This window comes from Monodelphis domestica, chromosome 8, assembly GCF_027887165.1.
Source record: "Monodelphis domestica isolate mMonDom1 chromosome 8, mMonDom1.pri, whole genome shotgun sequence".
Lineage (NCBI taxonomy): Eukaryota > Metazoa > Chordata > Mammalia > Didelphimorphia > Didelphidae > Monodelphis > Monodelphis domestica.
The window spans coordinates 189,107,889-189,132,972 of NC_077234.1; the positions used below are offsets into that span (position 1 = coordinate 189,107,889).

General features: G+C 37.7%; 1 protein-coding gene across 6 annotated transcripts in view; it reads right to left on the reverse strand.

Annotated features, from left to right (window-relative positions):
- Nucleotides 1–69: 69 nt before the first annotated feature.
- CCDC138 (coiled-coil domain containing 138) overlaps nucleotides 70–25,084 on the reverse strand; it is a 76,362-nt gene continuing 51,347 nt past the window's right edge. For 5 of the 6 annotated variants that reach the window (XM_007501213.3, XM_056807083.1, XM_007501210.3 and 2 more), the window contains 2 exons: nucleotides 2,929–3,067; nucleotides 70–593 (listed from right to left, as the gene is read on the reverse strand). In XM_007501213.3, the coding sequence (XP_007501275.2) occupies nucleotides 428–593; nucleotides 2,929–3,067 (305 nt within the window). In that variant the 3' untranslated portion in view covers nucleotides 70–427. Of the gene's footprint in view, nucleotides 594–2,928; nucleotides 3,068–23,609; nucleotides 24,237–25,084 lie in introns of those variants that run through there. The other variant, XM_007501214.3, reaches the window with a different exon arrangement.

The following is a 25,084-nucleotide window of genomic DNA, read 5'->3' on the forward strand; positions in this document are numbered from 1 at the left end:
AGCTAATAGGAGAAAAGTGACTTCTGCTTTTAAAAACGGATATTTCAAAAAATGGAAAGACAAGTTCTATTACTCTTTGCTAATTAATAGAAACTTTATTTAGACTTAATAATCACATAATTTTGAAATAATTTTCCTGAAAATTTGTATAAAAAGTAGCCTTCATAAGTGACATTAACTCTGAAAGTTTTGCCTATTATGTTGGTTGTATCCTTTTCTGAAAAGAAGCGTTCCAATAGTTCCCCAAAAATGTCTATTTACTTAATTTAAAAAATTAAAATTATTTGAAATATTGTCTACTTGCTCTTCATGATAAGGAATGTTACACTACAACACGTCTTACAACTTAGCAGAATTTTAGTTACTTTGGTCAGTCTTTCAATTGTTACAAATAAGTAATGTGCACAGAAAATGAAAATCATCTCGTCTAACTACTTCCAAAAGTGGCAAGAGAGGTGCATTTAGTTAAACCCAAATTGAAGAGAATTGAATTAAGGTTGATACAAAGGAAGACATGTTCTGGGTTTGCTGTCCTCTGGATTTCTTGAAGTATCAGGTGAAGTGTAAAGAGTTCAAACAACTTCTTATTACTCCTGTAAGAAAATGTTATGCATTAAATTAATCACACATGCTTAGGAGTGTCTATAATGCTATAATGGTTATCTAATACCTTTAAAAATAGGAAAAGGATAGAATTCCCCGAGGGTTTTAATGAACTGCATTCACAGTAAGAATCAATGGACTAATCCAAGCTTGGCCTACATGCAGAAAAGCCTAAGACCTAGAATTATGAAGGCAATAAAATTCAGCTGAACCCTGATCACATATCTACAGTACTAGCTTTAGTTCTGGACACCACATTTTTGGAAGGAGCTTGACAAACTGTGGGGTACAGGGCAGGGGAAGAAGAGAATGTCCAGAGAGTAGCAGCCATGGTAAGGGACTCCGGGACTATAGCACCAGTTGAATGAACTGGATGTTTTTGACCTAAAGAAGAGAAGATATGAGAGAATGGAAGTTTGTCTCCAAGCATTAGAAGAAAGATTATTGTATCGCTAGAGGATAGTCTAAGATCATTCACAGGTAGAAACTGCTGAGGCATGATTGAGAATTGGCATAAGGGAAAAAATTTCAATCATTTAGGAAGTCATGGGCCCCCCTTCACAAAAGGTCTTTAAGTCAAGGCTCTGTGGACCACTCAATAAGAACAGAATTAGAAGGAAGTCCCCCTCCCCCTCTTTTTTATGCCCTTACTTATGCATTGGTTCTAAGGTAGAAAAGCAATTAAGAACTAGGCAGTGGGGCTCCAGGTCACAAAGCTAATCTGCGTCATAAGGCTATACTGGAACCCAAGATCTCCCATCTCTAGGCCTGGCTTTCTATCCACTGAGCCACCTAGTGGCCCCCTGTAATGTCCTTTCAATTCAGAATTTGTTATTTTAAGTTATGTGTCTACTATAAAATTAGAGTCACAACATTTTATATAACTTGAAATATTTTTGTAGGTATCAGGATATTTTCTTACATTTGACTCAAATTCAAAAATATCTAGATGCCTTTGAGCATCAACATCCACCTCCTCACCCCGTCTCTCACTTCCACTAACCTCCCAGCAATTTCATCTGCCATGAAGATTAGATCTTATATATTTATAATTTCCTTGCCATGGAACATTTATTCTATATGAGAAATAGCAAATGGCCTTATGTACCCATCAATTTAGATATAAAAGGGTTTATTTTTCATCTTCGATTTGAGTATTTTGCTATTCTTACCCCTTTATTAAAACTTTGTTCAAGTTTGAAATGGATATGAGCTCCAAAATGTCACTTAATAGTAATACATACCAAGTCAAGATTTTATAGATGAGGAAACTGAGGCACTTATAGGTTGAGTAACATACCTAACAAATAGCTAGCAGCAGCTGGCAACCCAAGTGAGAGATGAATCCAGCTCCTGACTTCCAATCTAGCCCTCTTCCCACTGTAATATATTTCCTTTACACCAGGGTATTAAATGATAGGCCACTGGCTTTAAACAAACCAGATTTAAATGCAACTTGAAAATGTTTAAGAAAATAAATAAAAATGATACAATATAGATACTGCTAATTTGTGATTTTCTAAATCAATATAAGGAAACCAGGAAAAATTAGTTTCTCCTTAACGTCTGATACCACTGCTCTAATTTTGCCCCAACCATTAATTAAGAAATGGTAAGTAACTTTACCTTTTAAAAACTCTTTCTTCAATTGAAAAATGTTAATTGTATAACATAACTGCCAAATTACACTATCTTTTATATGAAACCCACTATAATTAAACATAGTAAGCAGGCAACACATAGAAAACTCAAATCTCATAAATGGTTACATATATTAATTATAATTTGTTCTCACTGACTTAAGGAATAAAATTTTATGCTATGGGATACTAAATTCCTATGAGTTTCAAATTTCTATTTCATTGTGGTTCATCATGGAGCTGGCCCCAAAACATGCATCTTCTAGCCACAACTCTCAAAAAAACAAACAAAACTGCACCAACATAGGTTTCTGACCTGTTTTGATGGTAACAAGATGCAAGAGAGGTTCTTTGGGTATGAAAATATTTTCTTGTGAGCATTTTCAGGACCCAGAATTTAAAGCTGGAAAGGACTTTAAAGATGGAATATAATTCCCTCCTTATATAGATAAAGAACAGGACACTCATAAAAAGAAAATAACTTGCCCAGGGAAATACAAGAAATAAGAATTAGTCTTCTTTGATTCCAAATTCAAAGCTATTTCCATTACATTTTACTGTGTCTACTGAAGTATTTTCTAATGAGAAAACTAATGAAATAAGCTTAAATATGCCTAAGTTTAACCAACAAAGATGCTAAGAAGTGTTCAAAGAAAAAAATCATAAAATGAACAAAAATCTTTACTTGATTTTGGAGAGTTTCTGTAGTATAATGCTGAGTTTTTCCAGTATCTGCAGATCAAGTCTAGGTTGTCGAAGCAGCACAGAACAAGCACGAAAAAAAACAACATTGCTACAGGCTTCTAAAAAAGGCTGCAAGAATCCTATTAAAAAAAAAAAGAATTGTATTAATATAGTACAAGAAAGAAATAGAAATGCATATGCTTAATAAATATATTTTTATGATTCTTACTTGATTTTATACTTTTTTTACCCTAATAATGGAGCAACATAGGATTATGGGGCTTAGAGAAATTAATCTAATCCAGTTTTCTTATTTTACAAATTAGGAAACTAAGGCCCAAGAGATTAAGTGGCTTAAGCAAATCATTTAGGTAGTAAGTAGCAGATTTGGGATTTGAACTTGTCCTCTAACTCTAAATCCAGTTTTCTTTCCACTAAATCATTCTGCCTCCAAAACAATACCATTACGTGTTAAATGAAAGTACCACTTGCCATTCAAAGAATGACACAAAATCAAAGTTTTCTTAAGAAGTTTTCATCTAAACAGAATGTGATAAAATAGCTTTCTTTTTTGAGAAGGAAAGGGACAAAAACTTCTTCAATTAGCTTAAGTCACTGAACTGAATTAATGTGTGTTAATGCCATGACATTTCCTTGAACTAAAGAATAAACTTTAAAAAGATTAGGAAAAAACTTAATAAGGAAGTTTAATCACCTCACAATTTTTCTAAGTTCTACTTTCAGAATAATATATTACTGTTTAACCAGTAGCTAGCAAGACAACCTGAAGAAATTATATGTATATAAAATTAAGATGTTTGTTATTTAAGTATAAATAAAATTCCTGTTATAATTCAATTGAAAAGAAAATATTGGCTGAGCGTTTTTAAAAATCCAAAGTTCTGTTATAATAAATTGAAGTAAATACAAAAATCTATAAAACTGTTTCCATTAGGGAAAAAAATAAATTAAAACAAACATTATTTCAAAAGTAATACTTATATTTCTGTAAAAAGAGCAAAAGCCTAGAGACACTGGGCTTATTTTTATGCGTTAAGTTTCTGTACTTCTAGTCTGATAAAAAATACTCTGATTACTACCTGCTGGCATGGAAGTCTCTATTACATATATTTCAAAACAGTACACAAAGCATGCTATCTGAAACCCTCCTCATTTTCAGAACACCAGTTTCAGTTGAACTTAAGTAAAATCAAATGACTCAAGAAAATGTGTTAATTTAAAAAGTCATAAAAATGGTGGTGATGGGAGGGAGAGGCTAATAAGCATATTTCCCCAGATGGTTTTTAAAATGTAATCTTCTGAATAACTGCTTTGAAACAAGTTTTTGTCTAACTCAAATATCTTCAATTAGATGACTTATTTATATTATATTATATTTATAACAATTACCTAGACCAAAGATAATCTCTTCTTCCTTTAAATATTCATTGTTATCCCAACAAACTAATGAGGATAACTATACCTCCCATAATTAGATATTTTTCAAAGGCAAAACAAAAGCCTAGTTCTTTAACCTTATTCAAATCTGACTATGTCTCACCTGGTGGCATCTACATCAATAAATACCAATCAATTTCACTTAAGACTAGTTGTTGGCCACTTTTTTTTAAACCCTTACCTTCCATCTTAGAATCAATACTATGTATCAGTTCTAAGGTAGAAAAGGAGTCAGGGCTAGGCAGTGGGGGTTAAGTGACTTGTCCAGGGTCACAAAGCTGGGAAGTGTCTGAGGCCTAGAACAGCCCATCTGTAGGCGTGGCTCTCCATCCCCTGGGCCACCCAGCTGCCCCCTTGTTGGCCGCTTCTACTCCTAGAATCTTTCTCCTCTCAGGATTTTCCTAACACTACTGTCTCTTGGTCTGTGGTGCTCCCTAAGATTCAATTCTAGGCCCCTTTCTCTTTTTCTTCTCGGTAACCACATCTGCCCTCGTGGGCTTACTAGCTCTACTGATAGGATTCAAATAGAGCTACAGATAGAAATAGGTATACAGATGCACACACATATGTGTATGCCATTAGGTCATATTCAATTTCCTTTTCCAGTGGATTAAGGGAAACTGAGGTTTAGGGACTCACCCAAAGTCTCATAGCTAGTAAGTGCTTGAGGATTAATCTGAACTTGAATTTTCCTGATTCCAGGCCCAGTTGTCTAACCTCTGGGCTGCATATATGTGTGTTTTTGGTATGTATGCATGTATGTATCCCACTCTCTCCTCCAAACTTTCATCCCACAATACTGGCAATTAGCCATTTCAAACAGGATGTGCTGAAGACATCGTAAACATATATCTAAAATTGAGCTGGTTATCTTTCCCTCTAAACACTCCTTTCTCCCAAATTTCCTTATTTCTTTTCAAAGGCTACCCTCCTTCTAGTGTCTCACATTCACAATCTCAGCATTATCCTCAGCTCTTAATTCTCCCTTACCATATAAATCAGTTGCCAAATCTTGCCATTTCTATTTAAGAACCATCTCTAGAATCTAACCTCTTATCTTTTCCAAATCAATTCTCCACATAATTGGCAAGGTGATATTCCTAAAGCACAGATCTGACCATGTCATTCTTGTACTAAAAACCCTTTTAAGGTCCCCAGTAGTTCTAGTATAGAATACAAACTCTGTAGCTTGACATTCAAATCTATTCACAATCCAACTCCTGTGTCCCCTTTTTTGTCTTGCTACTTCCCTTTTCTTTCTCTTTGTTATAGTTAAATTGGCAGGCTAGACACTTCCCCAAAGCAAACCTTTCATCCTATCCCTTTGTGCAAATGGTGCCTCTTATTAGGAATTCATTCCTATCTCTCTCCACCCTATAGAATCTCTAGTTTCTCTCTTCTTACAGGAGTCACCTACTACTACATAAAGCCTTAAATGACTCCTGATAATCAGATTCTCTTTTTGCAAATTACTTCCTATTTATTTCAGTAAAATGTAAACTCGCTGATGGCAAAGACTCTTTTTTTGTTTTTGTCATGTATCTAATTCAATTAAGTATTTAGACTAGATTATCTCTAAGGTACTTTCTATAAATGCAAAACCAAAATGATTAAAATTTAAAAATTTAAAAAAAAACCCTTGAAATTGTTTACTCCCCAAAGAATGTAAGCTCCTGGAAAGGCTGATACTATTTTCATTTTTATCTTTGCTCAGTACTTAAAGCATTGAGCCCAGAGTCGGGAAAATCTGAATTCAAAGATGATCTCAGGCACTTACAAGTTGTGTGACCCTGGGCATGTCATTTAACCTCTTTCCCTCCATTACCTCATCTGTAAAATGGAGATAATTGTACCTACCTTACAGAATTGTTGTGCATATCAAATGAAATATTTGTCAAGTGCTTAGCATAGTGCCTGAAGCATAATAGGCACTATATTAATGTGAGCTATCAATATTATTATTATTATCACCATTAACTTTGCATCCCCAGGATCCAGTACTAGACTTGGCACATATATTTGTTCAAGTGAACTAGTGAAACAGAACAGAACCGTATGAAAGTCACATACATAAACACATGTGAGTGTCTGTGTACGAATGTGTGTATATATATTAGGGTCCCCTTATCTGAGCTTCTACCTTCCATAGTTTCAGTTATCTTTGGCCAACCATGGAATGTCCAGGGCCAGAAGTTGGAGAGAATAGAAGGGGTTCCCTCTTCTGCTTTCACTTCCACATTCTGTCACTTTCATTTTTTTTTTTGCCTAGCCTAAGGGGCAGGAGTGGAATGAGACAGAATGAAAAAACAAATCTACCCACAAACACTTGCTTAGTTATGTGACCCTGGGCAAGTCACTTAATCTGCTTGTTTCAGTTTCCTCAACTGTAAAGTAGGAAAAAAACACCTATTTCCTAAGGTTGTTGTGAAGATACCAAGATATTTTATAAAGCACTTATCACAGTGCATGACCCATAGCAGACGTTATATAAATACCAGATGATGATGATGATGATGGAAGTCAAAATGAAAATAAGAGCAAAGATCTGAAAAGTTGTCAGATCTAAATATGTTTTAATAGTGTAGGGACAGCAAGGTGGCTCAGCTGATTGGATTCAGATCTGACATGAGATACTTCTATGTTGTGACCCCAGGCAAATCATTTAACTCTCACTGCCTAATCTGAAATGTACTACTCTTCTGCTTTGGAATCAATGCATAGTACTGATTCTAAGATGGAAGGCAAGGGTCGGGGAAAAAAAAAACATAATATGGCTCAGCAGAAAGAATACTAGATTTCCAATCATGCAAGACCTGGGTTTAGGTGTTACCTCTGGAATTAAATGGCTGTGGGAGAAGGGTGAAGCACTTAACAACCCTGACTCTGTTTCCTTATCTATACCTACCTCATCTTATCACCTATCTCACAGGTGTGCTGTGAGGATGAAAAAAAAAAAATAGAGGGGGGAGAGGGAGAAGGAGGAAGGGGGAACACTTATAAGAAGCTTCAGAAATTTCTAAGATTATTTCCTTTTATAAAAGTATTTTTAAAAAGTATTATGGGGGAAATTCAGCCTTGGAAGCTGAAGTGGAGCTCAGGAGCTGAACTGACGGGTCTCTCTGAACACTAGAATCTTGCTTGGGACAAATCTTCTGAACTTCCAGTCAAAATGGCGGCTTAGAGAGAGCTAAAGTTCAGATCTCCAGAAACCATTCCTTACCAATCTCAAACTGTATGCTCCTAGGACACCGAAATTCAAAACAAACAACAGGATAGATCCCGGGAACCCTCCTCCTGAACCTGGATCAAAAGGTACAGCCCCCAAAAAGCCCGAACCCGAGATCACTCGGATCTAAGGGATAGGCAGAAGGAAGGTCCCAGGACCCATCCCTCCAAACCCAGAGCACTGAGTCCGAGGAAGCAGTGGGAATCTCAGAGCCAGCAAAAGGACCTCAGGGTAGGCTATTCTGAAGGCCTCATCCTGAAAACAATCTGACCCAGTCACGGGGGCACCCAGACAGCAGGGAAACAGAAAGAGACAGAGGGGAGCCTGAAGCCCCCTGGCTGGATCCTTCTGTCCGAGTCTCAGGGAAGGTCCCTGCTTTAAGACACACTCAGTCCAACACAGCTGAAGTTAATCCTATCAGGAGCCCTCAGAGCTCTGGGAAGCCTCGGCCCGTCCCCCCTCAGAGTGCAGGCCCTTCTGGCCCACAAAGGCTCTGAGATACCTCACGGACAGTGCCAAGCCAGGCACAGAGCGTGGAAGTAATGCAACGAAGAAGCATCGGGAGGGAACTGAGAGCAGTAACACCCGTGAACGGACAATTTGTCTGGGGCTAAAGCCTCTGAACTCCAGACAGAGATTAAGAAAAGCTAGACCTCCCCACTCAGATAGAGATGAAAAACAGCACAGAAAAGTCTCAAAACTCCAAGAAAAACAAGAAGAAGGGGGCAACTTTGGACACATTTTATGGAGCAAAAATACAAAGTACAGAGGAGATAGAAGAGGAAACATAAGCAAATGCTCCGAAACCTTCCAAAGGAAACGGAAACTCTCCACAAACCCATGAAGAATTTGAATCAGAAATGATCAAAAAGATGGAAGCCTTCTGGGAGGAAAAGTGGGAAAAAAATGCAAAAGAAATTGACGCATCTACAAAACCAGTTTGACCAAACTGAAAAGGAAAACCAGGCTTTAAAGGTCAGAATCAGCCAACTGGAAGACAACGAGCATGTAAAAGAGCAAGAAGTAATAAAGCAAAGCCAAAAGACCAAGAAATTAGAAGAGTACATAAAATATTTCACCGACAAGGTCATAGACTTGGAAAATAGAGGAAGAAGAGACAATTTAAGAATAACTGGACTACCAGAAAAGCCAGAAATAAACAGCAAACTCAACATCGTAATACAAGATATAATCAAAGAAAATTGCCCAGAGATTCTAAAACAAGGGGGGCAATACAGGCACTGAAAGAGTTCACAGAACACCCTCTACACTAAACCCCCAAAAGACAACTCCCAGGAATGTAATTGCTAAACTCCAAAGCTTTCAAGCAAAAGAAAAAATCTTACAAGAAGCCAGAAAAAGACAATTTAGATATAAAGGAATGCCAATCAGGGTCACACAAGACCTTGCAAGTTCCACTCTGAATGACCGTAAGGCATGGACATGATTTTCAGAAAGGCAAGAGAGCTCGGCCTTCAACCAAGAATCACCTACCCATCAAAACTGACTATATACTTCCAAGGGAAAGTATGGGCATTCAACAAAATAGAAGATTTCCAACTTTTTGCAAAGAAAAGACCAGAGCTCTGTGGAAAGTTCGATATCGAAAAACAAAGAGCATGGAATACCTGAAAAGGTAAATATGAAGGAAAGGGAAAAGGAGAAAAATGTTATCTTTTTCTTTTATCCAAACTCTCTTCTATAAGGACTATATTTATATCAATCTATGTATATTAATATGTGGGGAAAATGTAATGTGTAAATAGGGGGAAAAGAAAGACCAAATAGAATAATCTTTCTCACACAAAGATTCACACGGGAAGGGGAGGGGAAGAAAACTCCTATAAGGAGAGGAAGAGTTTTTACATAAATCTTACTCTCAGGGAAATCAACTCTGAGAGTGAAGAACATCCAGATCCATTGGGATCTTGAATTCTATCTTACCCAACAAGGGTAGGGAGAAGAGAAAACCAAGGGCGGTAGGGGGGGAGGAAACATAAAAAAGGGAGGGAAGAGGTGCTAGAAAGGGAAATATATCAAGGGAGGGGACAAGGGGGACTGATTTAAAATAAATCACTGGATTAAAAAGTTAGAGCTGAAGAAGAAAGGTTAGAATTAGGGAAGGATATCAAAATGCCAGGGAATCCACAAGTGACAATCATAACTTTGAACATGAATGGGATGAACTCACCCATAAAATGTAAACGAATAGCAGAACGGATTAGAATCCAAAACCCTATCATATGTTGTCTTCAAGAAACATACATGAGGCGGGTAGACACCCACAAGGTCAGAATTAAAAAATGGAGTAAGACCTTCTGGGCCTCAACTGACAGAAAGAAGGCAGGAGTTGCAATCATGATATCTGATAAAGCCAAAGCAAAAATAGACCTGATTAAAAGGGATAGGGAAGGTAATTATATTCTGCTAAAAGGGATTTTTGATAATGAGGAAATATCACTAATCAACATATATGCACCAAATAATATAGCACCCAAATTTCTAATGGAGAAACTAGGAGAATTGAAGGAAGAAATAGACAGTAAAACCATATTAGTGGGAGACTTGAACCAACCATTATCAAATTTAGATAAATCAAATCAAAAAATAAATAAGAAAGAGGTAAAAGAAGTGAATGAAATCTTAGAAAAATTAGAATTAATAGACATATGGAGAAAAATAAATAGGGACAAAAAGGAATACACTTTCTTCTCAGCACCACATGGCACATTCACAAAGATTGACCATACACTAGGTCACAAAAACATGGCATACAAATGCAGAAAAGCAGAAATAATAAATGCAGCCTTTTCAGATCACAGGGCAATAAAAATAACGATCAGTAATGGTATGTGGAAAACCAAATCAAAAACTAATTGGAAATTAAACAATATGATACTCCAAAATCGGTTAGTTAGAGAAGAAATCATAGAAACAATTAATAATTTCACCGAGGAAAATGACAACGGCGAGACATCCTTTTGGGATACAGCCAAAGTAGTAATCAGAGGTAAATTCATATCCCTGAGTGCATATATTAACAAACTAGGGAGAGCAGAAATCAATCAATTGGAAATGCAAATAAAAAAATTCAAAAGCGATCAAATTAAAAAACCCCAGCAGAAAACCAAACTAGAAATCCTAAAAATTAAGGGAGAAATTAATAAAATCAAAAGTGATAGAACCATTGATTTACTAAATAAGACAAGAAGCTGGTACTTTGAAAAAACAAATAAAATAGACAAAGTACTGGTCAATCTAATTAAAAAAAGGAAAGAAGAAAAGCAAATTAACAGCATCAAAGATGAAAAGGGGGACATCACCTCCAATGAAGAGGAAATTAAGGCAATCATTAAAAATTACTTTGCCCAATTATATGGCAATAAATACACCAATTTAGATGATATGGATGAATATATACAAAAATACAAACTGCCTAGACTAACAGAAGAAGAAATAGAATTCTTAAATAATCCCATCTCAGAAAATGAAATCCAACAGGCCATCAAAGAACTCCCTAAGAAAAAATCCCCAGGGCCCAATGGATTCACAAGTGAATTCTATCAAACATTCAGAGAACAGTTAATCCCAATACTATACAAACTATTTGACATAATAAGCAAAGAGGGAGTTCTACCAAACTCCTTTTATGACACAAACATGGTACTGATTCCAAAACCAGGCAGGTCAAAAACAGAGAAAGAAAACTATAGACCAATCTCCCTAATGAATATAGATGCAAAAATCTTAAATAGGATACTAGCAAAAAGACTCCAGCAAGTGATCAGAAGGGTCATCCACCATGATCAAGTAGGATTTATACCAGGAATCCAGGGCTGGTTCAATATTAGAAACACCATCCACATAATTGACCACGTCAACAAGCAAACCAACAAGAACCACATGATTAGGGAGTCAAGATGGCGGCTTAGCAAGCAGCAAAAGTTCAGACCTCGTGGAAGATCCTTCCTTACCGATATAGACTGAATGCTCCTAGGGCAACAAAATCCAAGCTGAACAACAGGACAGAAGCAGGGAACCCTCCTTCTGGACTCAAATCAAAAGGTACGCCCCCCCCAAAAGCCTGAATCCAAGAATACTCAGGGCTAAGGGGAAGGCAGAGGGTAGGTCCCAGGACCCCTCCCCCACAACCCAGAGCGCTGAGCCTGCAGCAGCAGCAGCGGGAACCTCTGAGTGGGCAAAGGTGCTGGTTTGGAGGGTCTACCTTGTGAGCAGTGGGGTGCCGGGCTCGAGCATCCAGCTTGGACAGCGGGGTGGAAGCCAGGGAGAGACTGGTCATGGATGGGTCCCTCCATTGGGCTCCAGCCTCACTTTTGCCTCAGGGCACAACCAGATCAATCCAGTTGAACTTAATTCAATCAGAACTCCTCAGAGTTTAGGGAGGCGGGCAAAGGCACATGTGGACAGCAGAGAAGCAGCTGGAGATAACTGGAGAGAGCCTGGGCGGCCCAGCCTTCCAGGAGTCTTCAGAGCCTCAGAGCTTCATACCACATACAGCCCAACCCACTTGAACTCAATCCAATCAAAAGCCTCCAGAGGACAGGGAAGCTAACATTCCTCCCCTAGAGACTGTACCAAGAGATCTGACAAAGCTCCAAGAGGAGAGACTGACAGCCCCAAAACCAAAACTAAATGAGAGGAGCAAGAGCACAGCCAAATACGGGGAGCAAAGAAGGGGTAAACTCAAGCAAACAACAGAAAAAGAAGAAAGAAATTACAATAGACAGCAGGTAATGAGCAAAGAGCAAATGAAACAGAGGGGGAGGGATCAGCAAAGGAAAAATCAGAAATCCCAGCAAATTGGATACAGGCTTTGGAAGAACTCAAAATGCAATTCAAAACACAATTAAGAGAGGCTGAAGACAACTGGAAAAAGAACTTAAAAACTAAGATAAGTGATCTAGAAACAGAAAATAGTGTCTTGAAAGCCAAAATCAACCAGCTGAAAAATGAGGCAAAGGAGATGAAAGATGAGGCAAAGCAGATGAAAGATGAGGTGAAGAAGATGAAAGATGACCTCCAAAGAAAATCCGACCAAAAGAAAAAGGACAACCAAAAAACTAAGGATGAAATCCAGTCTTTAAGAACCAGAATACAACGATTAGAATTGAGCGACTTCACAAGGCAGCAGGACTCTATAAAACAAAACCAAAAGAATGAAAAAATTGAGGAAAATATGAAGCATCTCATTCACAAAACAGAGGATTTAGAAAATCGTTCAAGGAGAGACAATTTAAGAATTATTGGCCTACCAGAAAACCATGACAAAAGAAAAAGCCTGGACATTATATTACAAGAAATTATTAAAGAAAACTGTCCCGAAATCCTTGAACAAGAGGGAAAAGTGGAGATTGATAGAATCCACAGATCACCTCCTGTACTTAATCCCCAACTGACAACACCCAGGAATGCTATAGCCAAATTCAAGAACTATCAGACCAAAGAAAAGATATTACAAGCTGCCAAGAAGAAGTCATTCAGATACCAAGGAACCACAGTGAGGATAACTCAGGATCTGGCTGCATCCACAATGAAAAAAAGAAAGGCATGGAATACGATATTCCAGAAAGCAAGGGAACTAGGTCTACAACCAAGAATCAACGACCCAGCAAAACTGACTATATTCTTACAGGGGAAAGTATGGTCATTCAACAAAATAGAAGAATTCTAAGAATTTGTAAAGAAAAGACCAGACCTGAACAGAAAATTTGATGTCCAAGCACAGAACTCAAAAGAATCATCAAAAGGTAATTTAAAAAGAGGGGAAAAAGAAAAACAAAAAAAAAATTTTTTTAAGAGACTCAATAAGTTAAAATGATATGTATCCCTATAAGAAAAGAAGTCATTGGTAACTCTTAAAAACTGTTGTTATTACCTGGGCAGGAAAAAGAAGTATACTTAGAGGGAACAGCAACAAACTGTATAGGATGAAAGGACAAGACATAAATAGGTATATAGATATATGCATGCAAAAATATATACGCATAAGTATACATATATATATATATAACTAGAGCTTAAAAATAGGTTAATATTAAAAGAAATGGGAAAAGAAACAAATGGTAAATTTATATGTCATAAAGAAGCTCATGGTGGGAGGGGGGAGAACATCAATACACTGGAAGGGTAAAGAGGTCGGAGACAGGAAATACTCAACTTTTACGTGATTTGAAAGTGACTCAAAGAGGGAAAAACAATCCAATCCATTGGGGGCAGGGAATAGATTTGCACCCTATAGGGGAGTAGAAGGGTAACAAACCATCTGGTGGGGAGGGAAGCAGTACAAGAGAGGGAGAGAGCAGGGGGTTAATTTTAGAAAGACTATAGGGAAAATAAGGGGGGGATAAATAGGGAGGGGGGTAGAAAGGGAAGTAAAATAAGGGTAGAAACAAGGGGGACTGTTCAAAAGCAAACATTGGTGTAGAAGGAAATAGTGAAAGAAGAAAAGGCAGGAAAAGGAGCAGAAATCAAAATGCTGGGAAATACACAGCTAGTAATCATAACTCTGAATGTGAATGGAATGAACTCACCCATAAAACGCAAGCGAATACAGAGTGGATTAGAGTCCAAAACCCTAATGACTTGAACATAAAGAAAGAAACTATAAGTAAATTAGATGAGCACAGAATAGTATACATGTCAGACCTTTGGGAAGGGAAAGATTTTAAAACCAAGCAAGACTTAGAAAGAATCACAAAATGTAAAATAAATAATTTTGACTACATCAAATTAAAAAGGTTTTGTACAAACAAAACCAATGTAACTAAAATCAGAAGGGTAGCAACAAATTGGGAAACAATCTTCATAAAAACCTCTGACAAAGGTATAATTACTCAAATTTACAAAGAGCTAAATCAATTGTACAAAAAATCAAGCCATTCTCCAATTGATAAATGGGCAAGGGACATGAATAGGCAGTTATCAGATAAAGAAATCAAAACTATTAATAAGCACATGAAAAAGTGCTCTACATCTCTTATAATCAGAGAGATGCAAATCAAAACAACTCTGAGGTATCACCTCACACCTAGCAGATTGGCTAACATAACAGCTATGGAAAGCAATGAGTGCTGGAGGGGATGTGGCAAAGTTGGGACACTAATTCATTGCTGGTGGAGTTGTGAACTGATCCAACCATTCTGGAGGGCAATTTGGAACTATGTCCAAAGGGCGATAAAAGACTGTCTGCCCTTTGATCCAGCCATAGCACTGCCTGGCTTGTACCCCAAAGAGATAATAAGGAAAAAGACTTGTACAAGAATATTCATAGCTGCACTCTTTGTGGTGGCCAAAAACTGGAAAATGAGGGGATGCCCTTCCATTGGGGAATGGCTGAACAAATTGTGGTATATGTTGGTGATGGAATACTATTGTGCTAAAAGGAATAATAAAGTGGAGGAATTCCATGGAATCTGGAACAACCTCCAGGAAGTGATGCAGAGCGAGAGGAGCAGAACCAGGAGAACATTGTACACAGAGACAAACACACTGTGGTATAATCGAACGTAATGGACTTCATTAATGGCGGTGTAATGTCCCTGAACAATCTGCAGGGATCTAGGAGAAAAACACTTCATAAGCAGAGGACAAACTGTGGGAGTAGAAACACCGAGGAAAAGCAACTGCCTGACTACAGCGGTTGAGGGGACAGGTCAGAGGAGAGACTGAATGAACACTCTAATGCAAATACTAACAACATGGCAATGGGTTCAATCAAGAACACATGTGATACCCAGTGGAATCACGTGTCGGCTAATTTATAAATAACCAGTCTTGCTAAATGGGCAATTAGGTGAAATACTGAATAAGAGTGCCAGGCCTGGAGTCAGGAAGACTCATCTTCCTGAGTTCAAATCTGGCCTCAAATACGTTCTAGTTGTGTGACCCCTGGGCAAGTCATTTAACCCTGTTAGGCTGAGTTTCCTCATCTGTAGAATAAACTGGAGAAAGAAACAGCAAATCATTCCAAGATCTCTGCCCAAGAAAAACACCCAAATGTGATCAGGAAGAATCTGAAAACCAATTAACAATATGTTAAATATCCGATAAGAACATTCACATGTGCTATTATCCCAGCTCACTCTTTTGAAATTCACTGACAAAGATACAAATCAGTTTTTAATCTATCAGTTAATGAATTAAATCAACTTTAGGTCAGAAATTTCTTCCCACAATTCTTTTTATTGTCAAGACAGAATTATCCAAATAATACCTGGCAATCTTTCTTATAAAAAACACTACAAAGATTTTAAATGATTATTTTAAGATTGAAGCAAGAGAAAAATAGGATGAACTGCCTGATATACACTTGCTTAGACAATAGATTATAGGAACTTAATTAGCATTATGTATGATTAAACTTGTCAAATACATAGTGCTAATTTTTAAAAATTTTCATCTCCTTAATCAATTCTTCTTCATCTTAAGAAATTAAATGAAATTTTAAGCAATCTGAAATCTAGGACTTCCTTCCCCAGTATCATCATAGATTTCTTGGGTCACACATCTGGGGTTCCCCATACCTGCATTGCGCATAGTGTGAACAAACTCCATAGTAGATAGGTTGCAGACTGGGCAGTCCAAAATGATAAGGAGGTGTAGGGTGATGAATCTCCCCTCTGAATATTGGAACTCCTGAAGCTAATATCTGCAAGGTATCTTATCAATAAAAGAACCCCCAGAATGGCAGCAAGAAAAGACATCCTAAAGCTATAAGCTGTGAGAGCTTGGTATGGCTCTATGGAAATGGAAACTGTTTGAGACAGATAGGAAACTGGGTCTTGCTTGCAATCTCTACTTCCTGTCTGTAGGAGTAAAAGCCTCACAAAGAATGCTCGGGAGAAGAGTTCTGTCCCTTTCCCCACACAGGAGTAAAACCAGTGGCCCCATGACACCACAGCCAGAAGCATGGAAGCCCTCCTGGGTTAACTAGGCTGAGTTTGGGGTAGATAACATGGATTGGCTGCTAAATGATATGTTCCCCAGCTGAAAAGCAGGGGAACCAAGGTGGCCCAGCCCTTGGCTGGGTCTTTCCCTTTTGTGTCCATTATAAAGCATCAGCCCCTCACTGTTATTCCTGTCTGGAACTCCCCATTTTCCTTTATTACCATTGTAAAGTCAATCTACTGTCTCTCTCCTCCTCAGCTCCCATGTTTCACCTAGAAAGGTATTTAAGGTCCCCAACTTTAATGGCTCCTCTAAGTTATCATCTAGCATGGCATGAGACCCATGTGGGAGGGTGGGGGTGGGGGTATGGAGGGGATTTATACTTTGCCCTCCACATAGAAAAAACAAGGTGCTTCTAAAAGGCTCTCAAACCCTTGGGCAATGGGGTGCAGATTGCAGTAGCTTGCCAACGGCAGAAGAGACTTTATCTTGTGGTTTATCCTTTTAGGACAGGAGCCCCAGAGCAGGGTGGTCAGTGGAAAAACAGGAAAAACAGGAAAAAATAAAAAAAAAATAAAAAAAATAGCACAGCGAAAAGCAGCTTATCAGCAGGACCAAAATTTATCTACTCCCTATCCGTTCCTAAAAGGCTTTCTTAAAAAAAAAAAGAGAGAATTCTTTTTTCCAACTTCTCTGGTTGCCAAAAAATGTAAGATTAAAATTAATATCCAATAACTCCAAGTATTATATTTTATGAGATTTATTAATAATTACTTGAAGTAGAGGAAAAGTATAGCCTGAGACAAGTTTACCAGACTGCAAAAGCAGGAGAGGAGAGAGAGGAGGGAAGAGTTACAGAATCCTCATCTCTAAAACGTAAGGACGAAAGTGGGATTCTGGGAAATTAAGTCCTGGGGTACAAAATTCTAATTACATAGACTCTAGCTGGAAAATACTTGGTGTTTTTCAAAGCTTTTCTCTAATAAATACACACTAGGTAGAGACATGTAAGGTTTCAAGAGAACCTGAAAACTAACTAACTTTGATCTCTATTTCTAAAGGATCAAAGTAGCAATTCCCAGAAAGTAGTCTATGCTAATTGGCAGAGTTGTCTGAATTTCCAACCTAAGAGAAGACTCGTACTTTTTAAGAAAATAAAATGGTATTCCATTTCTCCTGAAATCAATAAAAAAGATCATTCGATAAGTACTTACTAAGTATCTACTATATATCAGACACTGCTAGATGTAGGAGATACAAAGAAAGGCCAAAAATAATCCTATTTTCAAAGAGGACAATCTAATGGAGAGGACAACATGCAAATAACTGCACAAACAAGCTATATAGAGGATAAATTGGAAATACTGAACAGAAGTAAGAGGCATTATGAAAGGCATGCTATGGGAAATAAGATTCTATCTGGGACTTGAAGCCAGGGAATCCCTGGCTTCCCTCTTGTTGGAAGAGGGAGAGTATTTCATGCATGAGGGACAGCTGGCGAGAATACCCACAGCCACAGATGAACAATCTTGTTTGAGAATACATAGGAGTTGGGGGGTGGGGTTTAAGAAGGCCAGAAGGGGGTGTGTATGCAAGTTTTGAAGAGCTTTTAAAAACCAAAGAGAAGATTTTAAATGTGATCCTGGAGGTCTCAGGGAGCCCAGTGGAGTTTAATGAGGAGGAGATGGCATGATCAGACCTGCACTTTAAGAAGATCACTATGATATGTCAACATGGAATCTGGAAGCCCCCAAACTTGCAGCCTAGAAAGATTAAATGAACCCCAGTTTACATAGCTTAAGGATCTCCCTGAGAGAAAGTCCCATTTCACTGCCTCTCAGACTAACAACAGACTTTAAGATGTAGATCTCTTTTGTCCCGAAGTTTTCTCCTCTTAGGCCAAAGTCCTTTACCCAGGTGGCCCAGCCCTTGGCTGGGTCTTTCCCTTTTGTGTCCATTATAAAGCATCAGCCCCTCACTGTTATTCCTGTCTGGAACTCCCCATTTTCCTTTATTACCATTGTAAAGTCAATCCACTGTCTCTCTCTTCCTCAGCTCCCATGTTTCACCTAGAAAGGTATTTAAGGTCCCCAACTTTAATGGCTCCTCTAAGTCATCATCTAGCAATGTGGCACTCCCAGAGTCCAAGGTTTATACCCTGAAAAAGTTGTGGCGCCGGACTCTTCTCCCTCTCCTGATTAAAGACTTGGTTTTTCTGATCATGCTGTGTTATTTCTGAGTGGCTCTGGCGCAGTAGGCAGCGTGTCAGTTCTGAAAGCTGATGGTCCAGAGTTTGAACCTCAGAAGGAGGGTGTGATATACTGGGAGAGGATTCTGGAGACTAGAAGAGTCACTTGGCTTTAGTTTGGGCTTAGTACCCATCAGAAGTGGATTGTCAAGCCTGAAATTGCCCTCAGGGTGGATTCTCACAGGAACAGGGTCAAGCCTAGGGCTTTAACCTTTAAGCTAAGTAAACTGGGGTTCATTAAATCTTTCTAGGCTACAAGTTTGGGGGCTTCCAGATTCCATGTTGACAGATAGCTGAGTGAAAAATATCTGGAATGAGGACAGACCAACCACCAGGCTACTGCAACAGACCAGGCAAGAAGTAATAAGGGTTTGCACCTCGGGGAATGGAAGGGGTACAGAGAAATGGAGAGGCAATGTAACAAAGTGAAGAGACAAGGATGACACCTAGGTAAAAAATCTAGAAGGCTGGGAGGAAAATGGTGCCCTCAGCAGAAATATAGAAGTTAGGAAGAAGAGGAGCATGGAGGAAAAATTAACAAGGTCAGTTTTGCACTTGTTGAGTTTTAAAATTTCTTTGGGAGTTTAAGAAAAATTAAGGCTAGATTTGAAGATTTGAGTATCATCAGCATAAAGATAACTGAATACAGGGGAGCTAATAAAATCAACAAGTGCAAGAGTATGGAGGAAGAAGAGGGCCTAGGACGGAGTCAGGTGGGACACTAAGTTAGCTGGTATGACCTAGATGAAGATCCAATAAGAAAGACGGAGAAGGAGCTGTCAGAGTAGTGTTCCAAAAACTAAGAAGAGGGATTAATTAAGGAGAAGGTGACCATAAAAGTTAAAAATTCACAGAGAAGTCAAGAAAGGAGAGAATTTTTGGTTAGATTTGGCAATTATGGATCATTAGTGATTATAGAGATTGTTTTTCCATCAGATGAATCTGGAAGCCAGAATGTAATAAAAAAGAGAGTGAGAATAAAGGAAGTGGAGGCACTTATTGAAGATGGCCTTCTCAAGAAGTTTAGCCATAATACAATCCAATGTAATGGACGTCTCCATTAGTAGCAATGCAGTGATCCTGAACAACTTGGAGGGATTTACGAGAAAGAACAGTTTCTACATTTAGAGGAGAAACTGTGGGAGTAGAAACACAGAAGAAAAACAACTGCTTGAATACATGGGTTGAGGGGGATATGGTTGGGGATGTAGATTCTAAATGAACATCCTAATGCAAACACCAACAGCATGGAAATAGATTCTGATCAAGGACACATGTAATACCCAGTGGAATTGCATGTCAGCTACAGGAAGGGGGGGGAGGGGAGGAAAAGAATATGATTCTTGTAACCAAAGAAAAATGTTCTAAATTGACTAAGATAAAATTAAAAAAAAAATAAGTTTAGCCACAAAAGGTTCTAGGATATACATATGGGACTATCACTAGAAGAGATAAATGAATCAAGTGAGGAGTTTTTGAAGAAAGGGAAGATATGGGAATGTTTCTAGGCAGCAGGGAAGCAGTCAATAAGCAGGGAGATATTTTGAAGAGAAGTCAAGTGGGGTTGACAGAAGAGGCATCCTGTTGGGAGAAGATAATATGGAATGGGATCCTTTGGGAATGGTAAGGGATTGGCTTTACCAAAGAGAAGAGTTACCTCTTCATGTGATATGAAGGTAAAAGGGTGATGTGGAGGGGAGGAGAGGAAACTCTAGGTTAATGGCCTCAATATTTTCAGTATAATAATAGGCCAGGTTCTCACCTAGGAGAGTGAGGGAAGGGGAACCATTTCAGTTTTCTGATCTCTGGAGTGAGTCAAACTCAGGCTGAATTATCTTAGCAAACCTTAGAAAAAGAAGTTATGGTACTATAGATGACAATATTAACACATATTACTGAACAACTACTATATGAAAGGAAGAACTGTGTGAAGTAAATACAAAGAAGTAAAAGACAGCTTGTCTATCTGTTAGCTGGCCTCTAAGATTTTTCCTTCTTCGGAACTCTTACTTTATTTGTACTACTAGGTATATATATGCTGCATTTTGCATTAGTAATTTGTACATAGATTTGAAGCTATAAAGGTCTTCAGTCCAAACCCTTTATTTCACAGGTAAGAAAACCAAAGATGAGAGAGATTAAGCTGACTTGCCCAAGATGAGGTAAATAACAGGTTTAGTGGATAGACAGCCAGGCCTGAGGATGGGGAAGTGAGGGGGAGGGGGAGGAATCCTAGGTTCAAATTTGACATGAGATACTTTCTAGTTGGGTGACCCTGGACAATTACTTAACCCCAACTACCTAGCTCTTACCACTTTTCTGACATGGAAACAATGCATAGTATTGATTCCAAGACAGAAGGAAAACATTTTAAAAAATAGTAAACAGCAGATCTGAGGTACAAATTCAACTTCAATGCTCCAGATTCAGCCTGTTTTCTACAACACTTTACTTTCTGAATTCACATGTATATACCAATTCTCTGTAAACTCCTTGAGAGCCATGTCTCACTTTTATTTACCATTATATTTTAGAATTATATAATTCATACAAATCTTACAGAATGCATAAAATTCTGAGATTCCTACAATCTCAGAGTTGGAAAACACTACTACTAGATCATTTATTCTTTGAAGGCCTATAGTGACAGAGCTTCACTACATTGAGCAAGGCAGCTTTCTCTATTTCAGTACAACTTTAATTGTTAAAAAGTTTTTCCCTTATCAAAGAATACCAGAATTTTATAATTAAAAGGGACACCAATGGTCCCTAGAGATTTCAGGTCCCTTAGACCTGAAAAGGAATCCTTTTTACAATGTTCTCCAACAAATGGTCATTCAGTCTTTCCTTGAGGACCTCCAATGAAATAGAAACCCACAATCTCACAAAGGAGTCTATTCTGAACTTAACTGGTGGAAAGTTTTGGGGCTTTTTCCCCAAAATCAAACCTAAAATACCTTCTTTAAGCAAAACTAATTGCTTTGTTAATATTCGTTATCACACATTAAAAAAACAATTTGAAATTTATGTTATTAATAAACCTCTTCAAAAGTTCTTGGTTGTTAAGATTAAACCATCATGAGAAAGTTAATTTTACCCTACTTATGAGCGGCTGTCACCATCTGCTCAGTACAAGAGAAACTATGGGTTCAGACATTTGGTGTTATTCACTTGGCTATCAGCAAGAGCCAGAGTGAACAGGATATGCAGTGAGCTCAGGTTAGCAAGGTGACCAATCATTTGACTATGTGCCTTTTCTCTCTCTACCCTGCTTTTACTAACTAATAAAAATTATAAATTAACAGTCTCCAAAGTATTTTTATCTTAACATGGTATTACTATTAGCTCTGAAGGCCCCAAAATATTTCTTTGCATTTGGCAGGACCTTTATGGAAAATAATCCCATGAAAGTCACACAGAATAATAGAATTGTAGAGCTGAAAAGTTCTTGGAGATCGTTTGAAACTGAGAAACTGAGATACATGCAAGTTAAACAACAATCACAAGGTCGGTAGCTAGGGAGTCAGGGGTAGTAACCATTTGTCTTAATTCCTATAAGCCCAGTGCTCTTCCCATCATTTGATACAATTGTATCACATTTAAAAAATAATGATTACAACACATTGAACTAGGCATGACCATAAATGGCTACTCTTCAAAAAAACATCACTCAAGAATGAAAACTATACATCTACTTTTTTTTTTAATATTCAATTTTATTTCCAGGACCATATACTCTTTCCTTTCATCATCTACTCCCTCTCATATAATATAGTCAGGAAAAACTAATTTATGCCCAGGTTTTGTACAAAAAACAACCTCTGCCTTTTCAGGCCATCATTCTCTCAAACTGGAGGGAGTAGCAGGCTTCATTCTGATATAGATTTACCTTTAAATATCTGTGGAAACAGCCTTCTACAGAAAGGGACTCAACTCTGCAAACCACACATCCCAGCGTAACACTTTCCTTTCAGTTCCTGCTTCACTGCATCACTAGCACCATCACCAATCTCTTCCTGCTCAAACTGAGTACACTCTCTCCCTTCTCTTCTGACAGTGCCTAGGGTCAGATGTAGTTTTTCAAAAGTACTTTATTGTGAAAAGGGAATAAAAAATAAACACACTTAAAAAGAACACAGAAATGTTCATTATAACCCAAGTCTCTTATTCCAAGGTGCCTATGCCTGACTTCCTAACTAGCCCTCACCCTACCACAGGATCAGCTATGCTGCTCTGGAAAGAAGGTCTTGCACACCATCTTTCTAAGATCTCAAATCTGGTCCACTGCAAGGGGCTTTTCTAGTTCATAGCACACCCTAATTCTTCCCACAAACTTACATGGTTAGCTCCTACTAAAGTCTCTGATCTGATATATTTTATCAAGGCTTTTATCCATAAATGGTATCAGAAGGATCATTTTTTTCATGCAATCTATGTATAGGACAATATAATTTGTTGTAACTATTGACAAGTCAAGAGAAAGGAGAAGAGCAGGGATTATCATGTATTTCTTTATATGTAGAGGGCTTGGGGAGGTTTTTTGAGGTTCTACAATGTCTAGAGTATTATAACCAGTCTTGCCATATTTCTTTTTTTAAGCCTTTACCTTTCCATCTTAGAATCAATACTGTATATTGGTTCCAAGGTAAGAGTGGTAAAGGCTAGGCAGTAGGGGTTTGAGTGACACACCAGGGTCACAAAGTCAGGAAAATGAGGCCAGATTTGAGCCCAAGACCTCCTGTCTTTATAGTTGGCTCTCAATCCACTGAACCACATCACTGTCCCCTAAACACAATGAAAATAATTCATGCAAATAGTAACTATTTAAATATTCTTGCCACTTTTAGAAGAATTTTAGTGCTCAAGTAAGGACTGCTGTTCAGGGTCTATGGATTATAATAACAGATATAGGCCAAATGATTTAACTCTTATTTTGCATCTATTTTCTCTTCCAAAGGGAATGATCTTTGGTCTAAAATCAGAACAAAAATATTATGTAATAAAAAAACAATATAAATGAGCAGGTTGTCAAATGGGATCTAGCTGCCTTCAATGAGTTTAGGCCACGATACCTAGACAACTAGATCTCAAAGTAATGAAAATTGAGATATGTAAGTAATGAGCCACTATCTTCACTTTCTTTTTTTTATTTCTTTTTTAATTTGTTTTTATTTTTTTATCAGTTACATGCAATAACAAATTTCTACATAAGTTTTTCTAAGTTGTATGACTGAATTTATCTCCCTCCCTCCTTTCCCTTCTCCCTCCCAGTTCTGGTAGGCGACTTGATCTGGATTATACAAGCATTATCACACAAAACATATTTCTGTATTGTTCATCTTATAAAAACTAAAACCCAAAACATAAACCCAAATAAACAAGTGAAAAACTGTATGCCATCACTTTCTGAAAGATTTGATAGAAGAGTAATATTCTCAGGACTGAAGCAAATATTCCACTTTTCAAAAATCTAGAGGAAAAAGAACATATCAGAAATCTTGTTTTCTATTACTAGCAAAACTCTAGAACAAATTATTAAGACAGTATATAAGTAGTCAAAAAGCAATGTATTGATCACTAAGAGTTAGCAAAACTTTATCAAGAGCTAATTAAAAATGTCCATGGTGAAGCAGGTGAAGATTTTAGCTAGGACACTCAATGAAATCAAGAGAATTCAAACAGGTAAAATCCTATGGACAGCTACATAGCAAAGTGGATAGAGTTCTTGGCCTAGAGCAAGGAAGATCCAAATCCAAATTGAACCTCAGATACTTATTAGCTATGGGACCCTGGACAAGTAACTTAACCTTCTTTGCTTCAGTTTCCTCATCTGTTAAATGAGCTAGAGAAGGAAATGGCAAAACACTTCTGTATTTTTGCCAAGAAAATACCCCAAAGGGGGTCATACTAAGAATTGAATATGATGAAAATGATTAAAAATGCTTAAACAATAACAAAACTAAAAATGTGCCATTAACTTCTACAATAAAGAAAATCATCTATATGTACTTCCACACCAAGCCAAGGCAATTCCATACCAATACTAAGTTAAATACTATAGCATGCACAAAAGGGATGCTAGAATCTTGAAATAGGTACAGGTAGGTGAAAAGAATGAAATAGAGTGGTCCTAGGATAACTGGAGAAGGGAAGTCAGCACAGTCTAGCTCCTTTATATACAACCTGTGAAGATGGAATTAACTCTCCCCTGCCCGTTTTTAGATTTAATCACCAGAAGAGTATTACACCTACTTATCCTTAAGTGGGGGAGGTCTGTGACCCACGTGTGTGAAAGTAGGTGACAGATTAGAACCCACT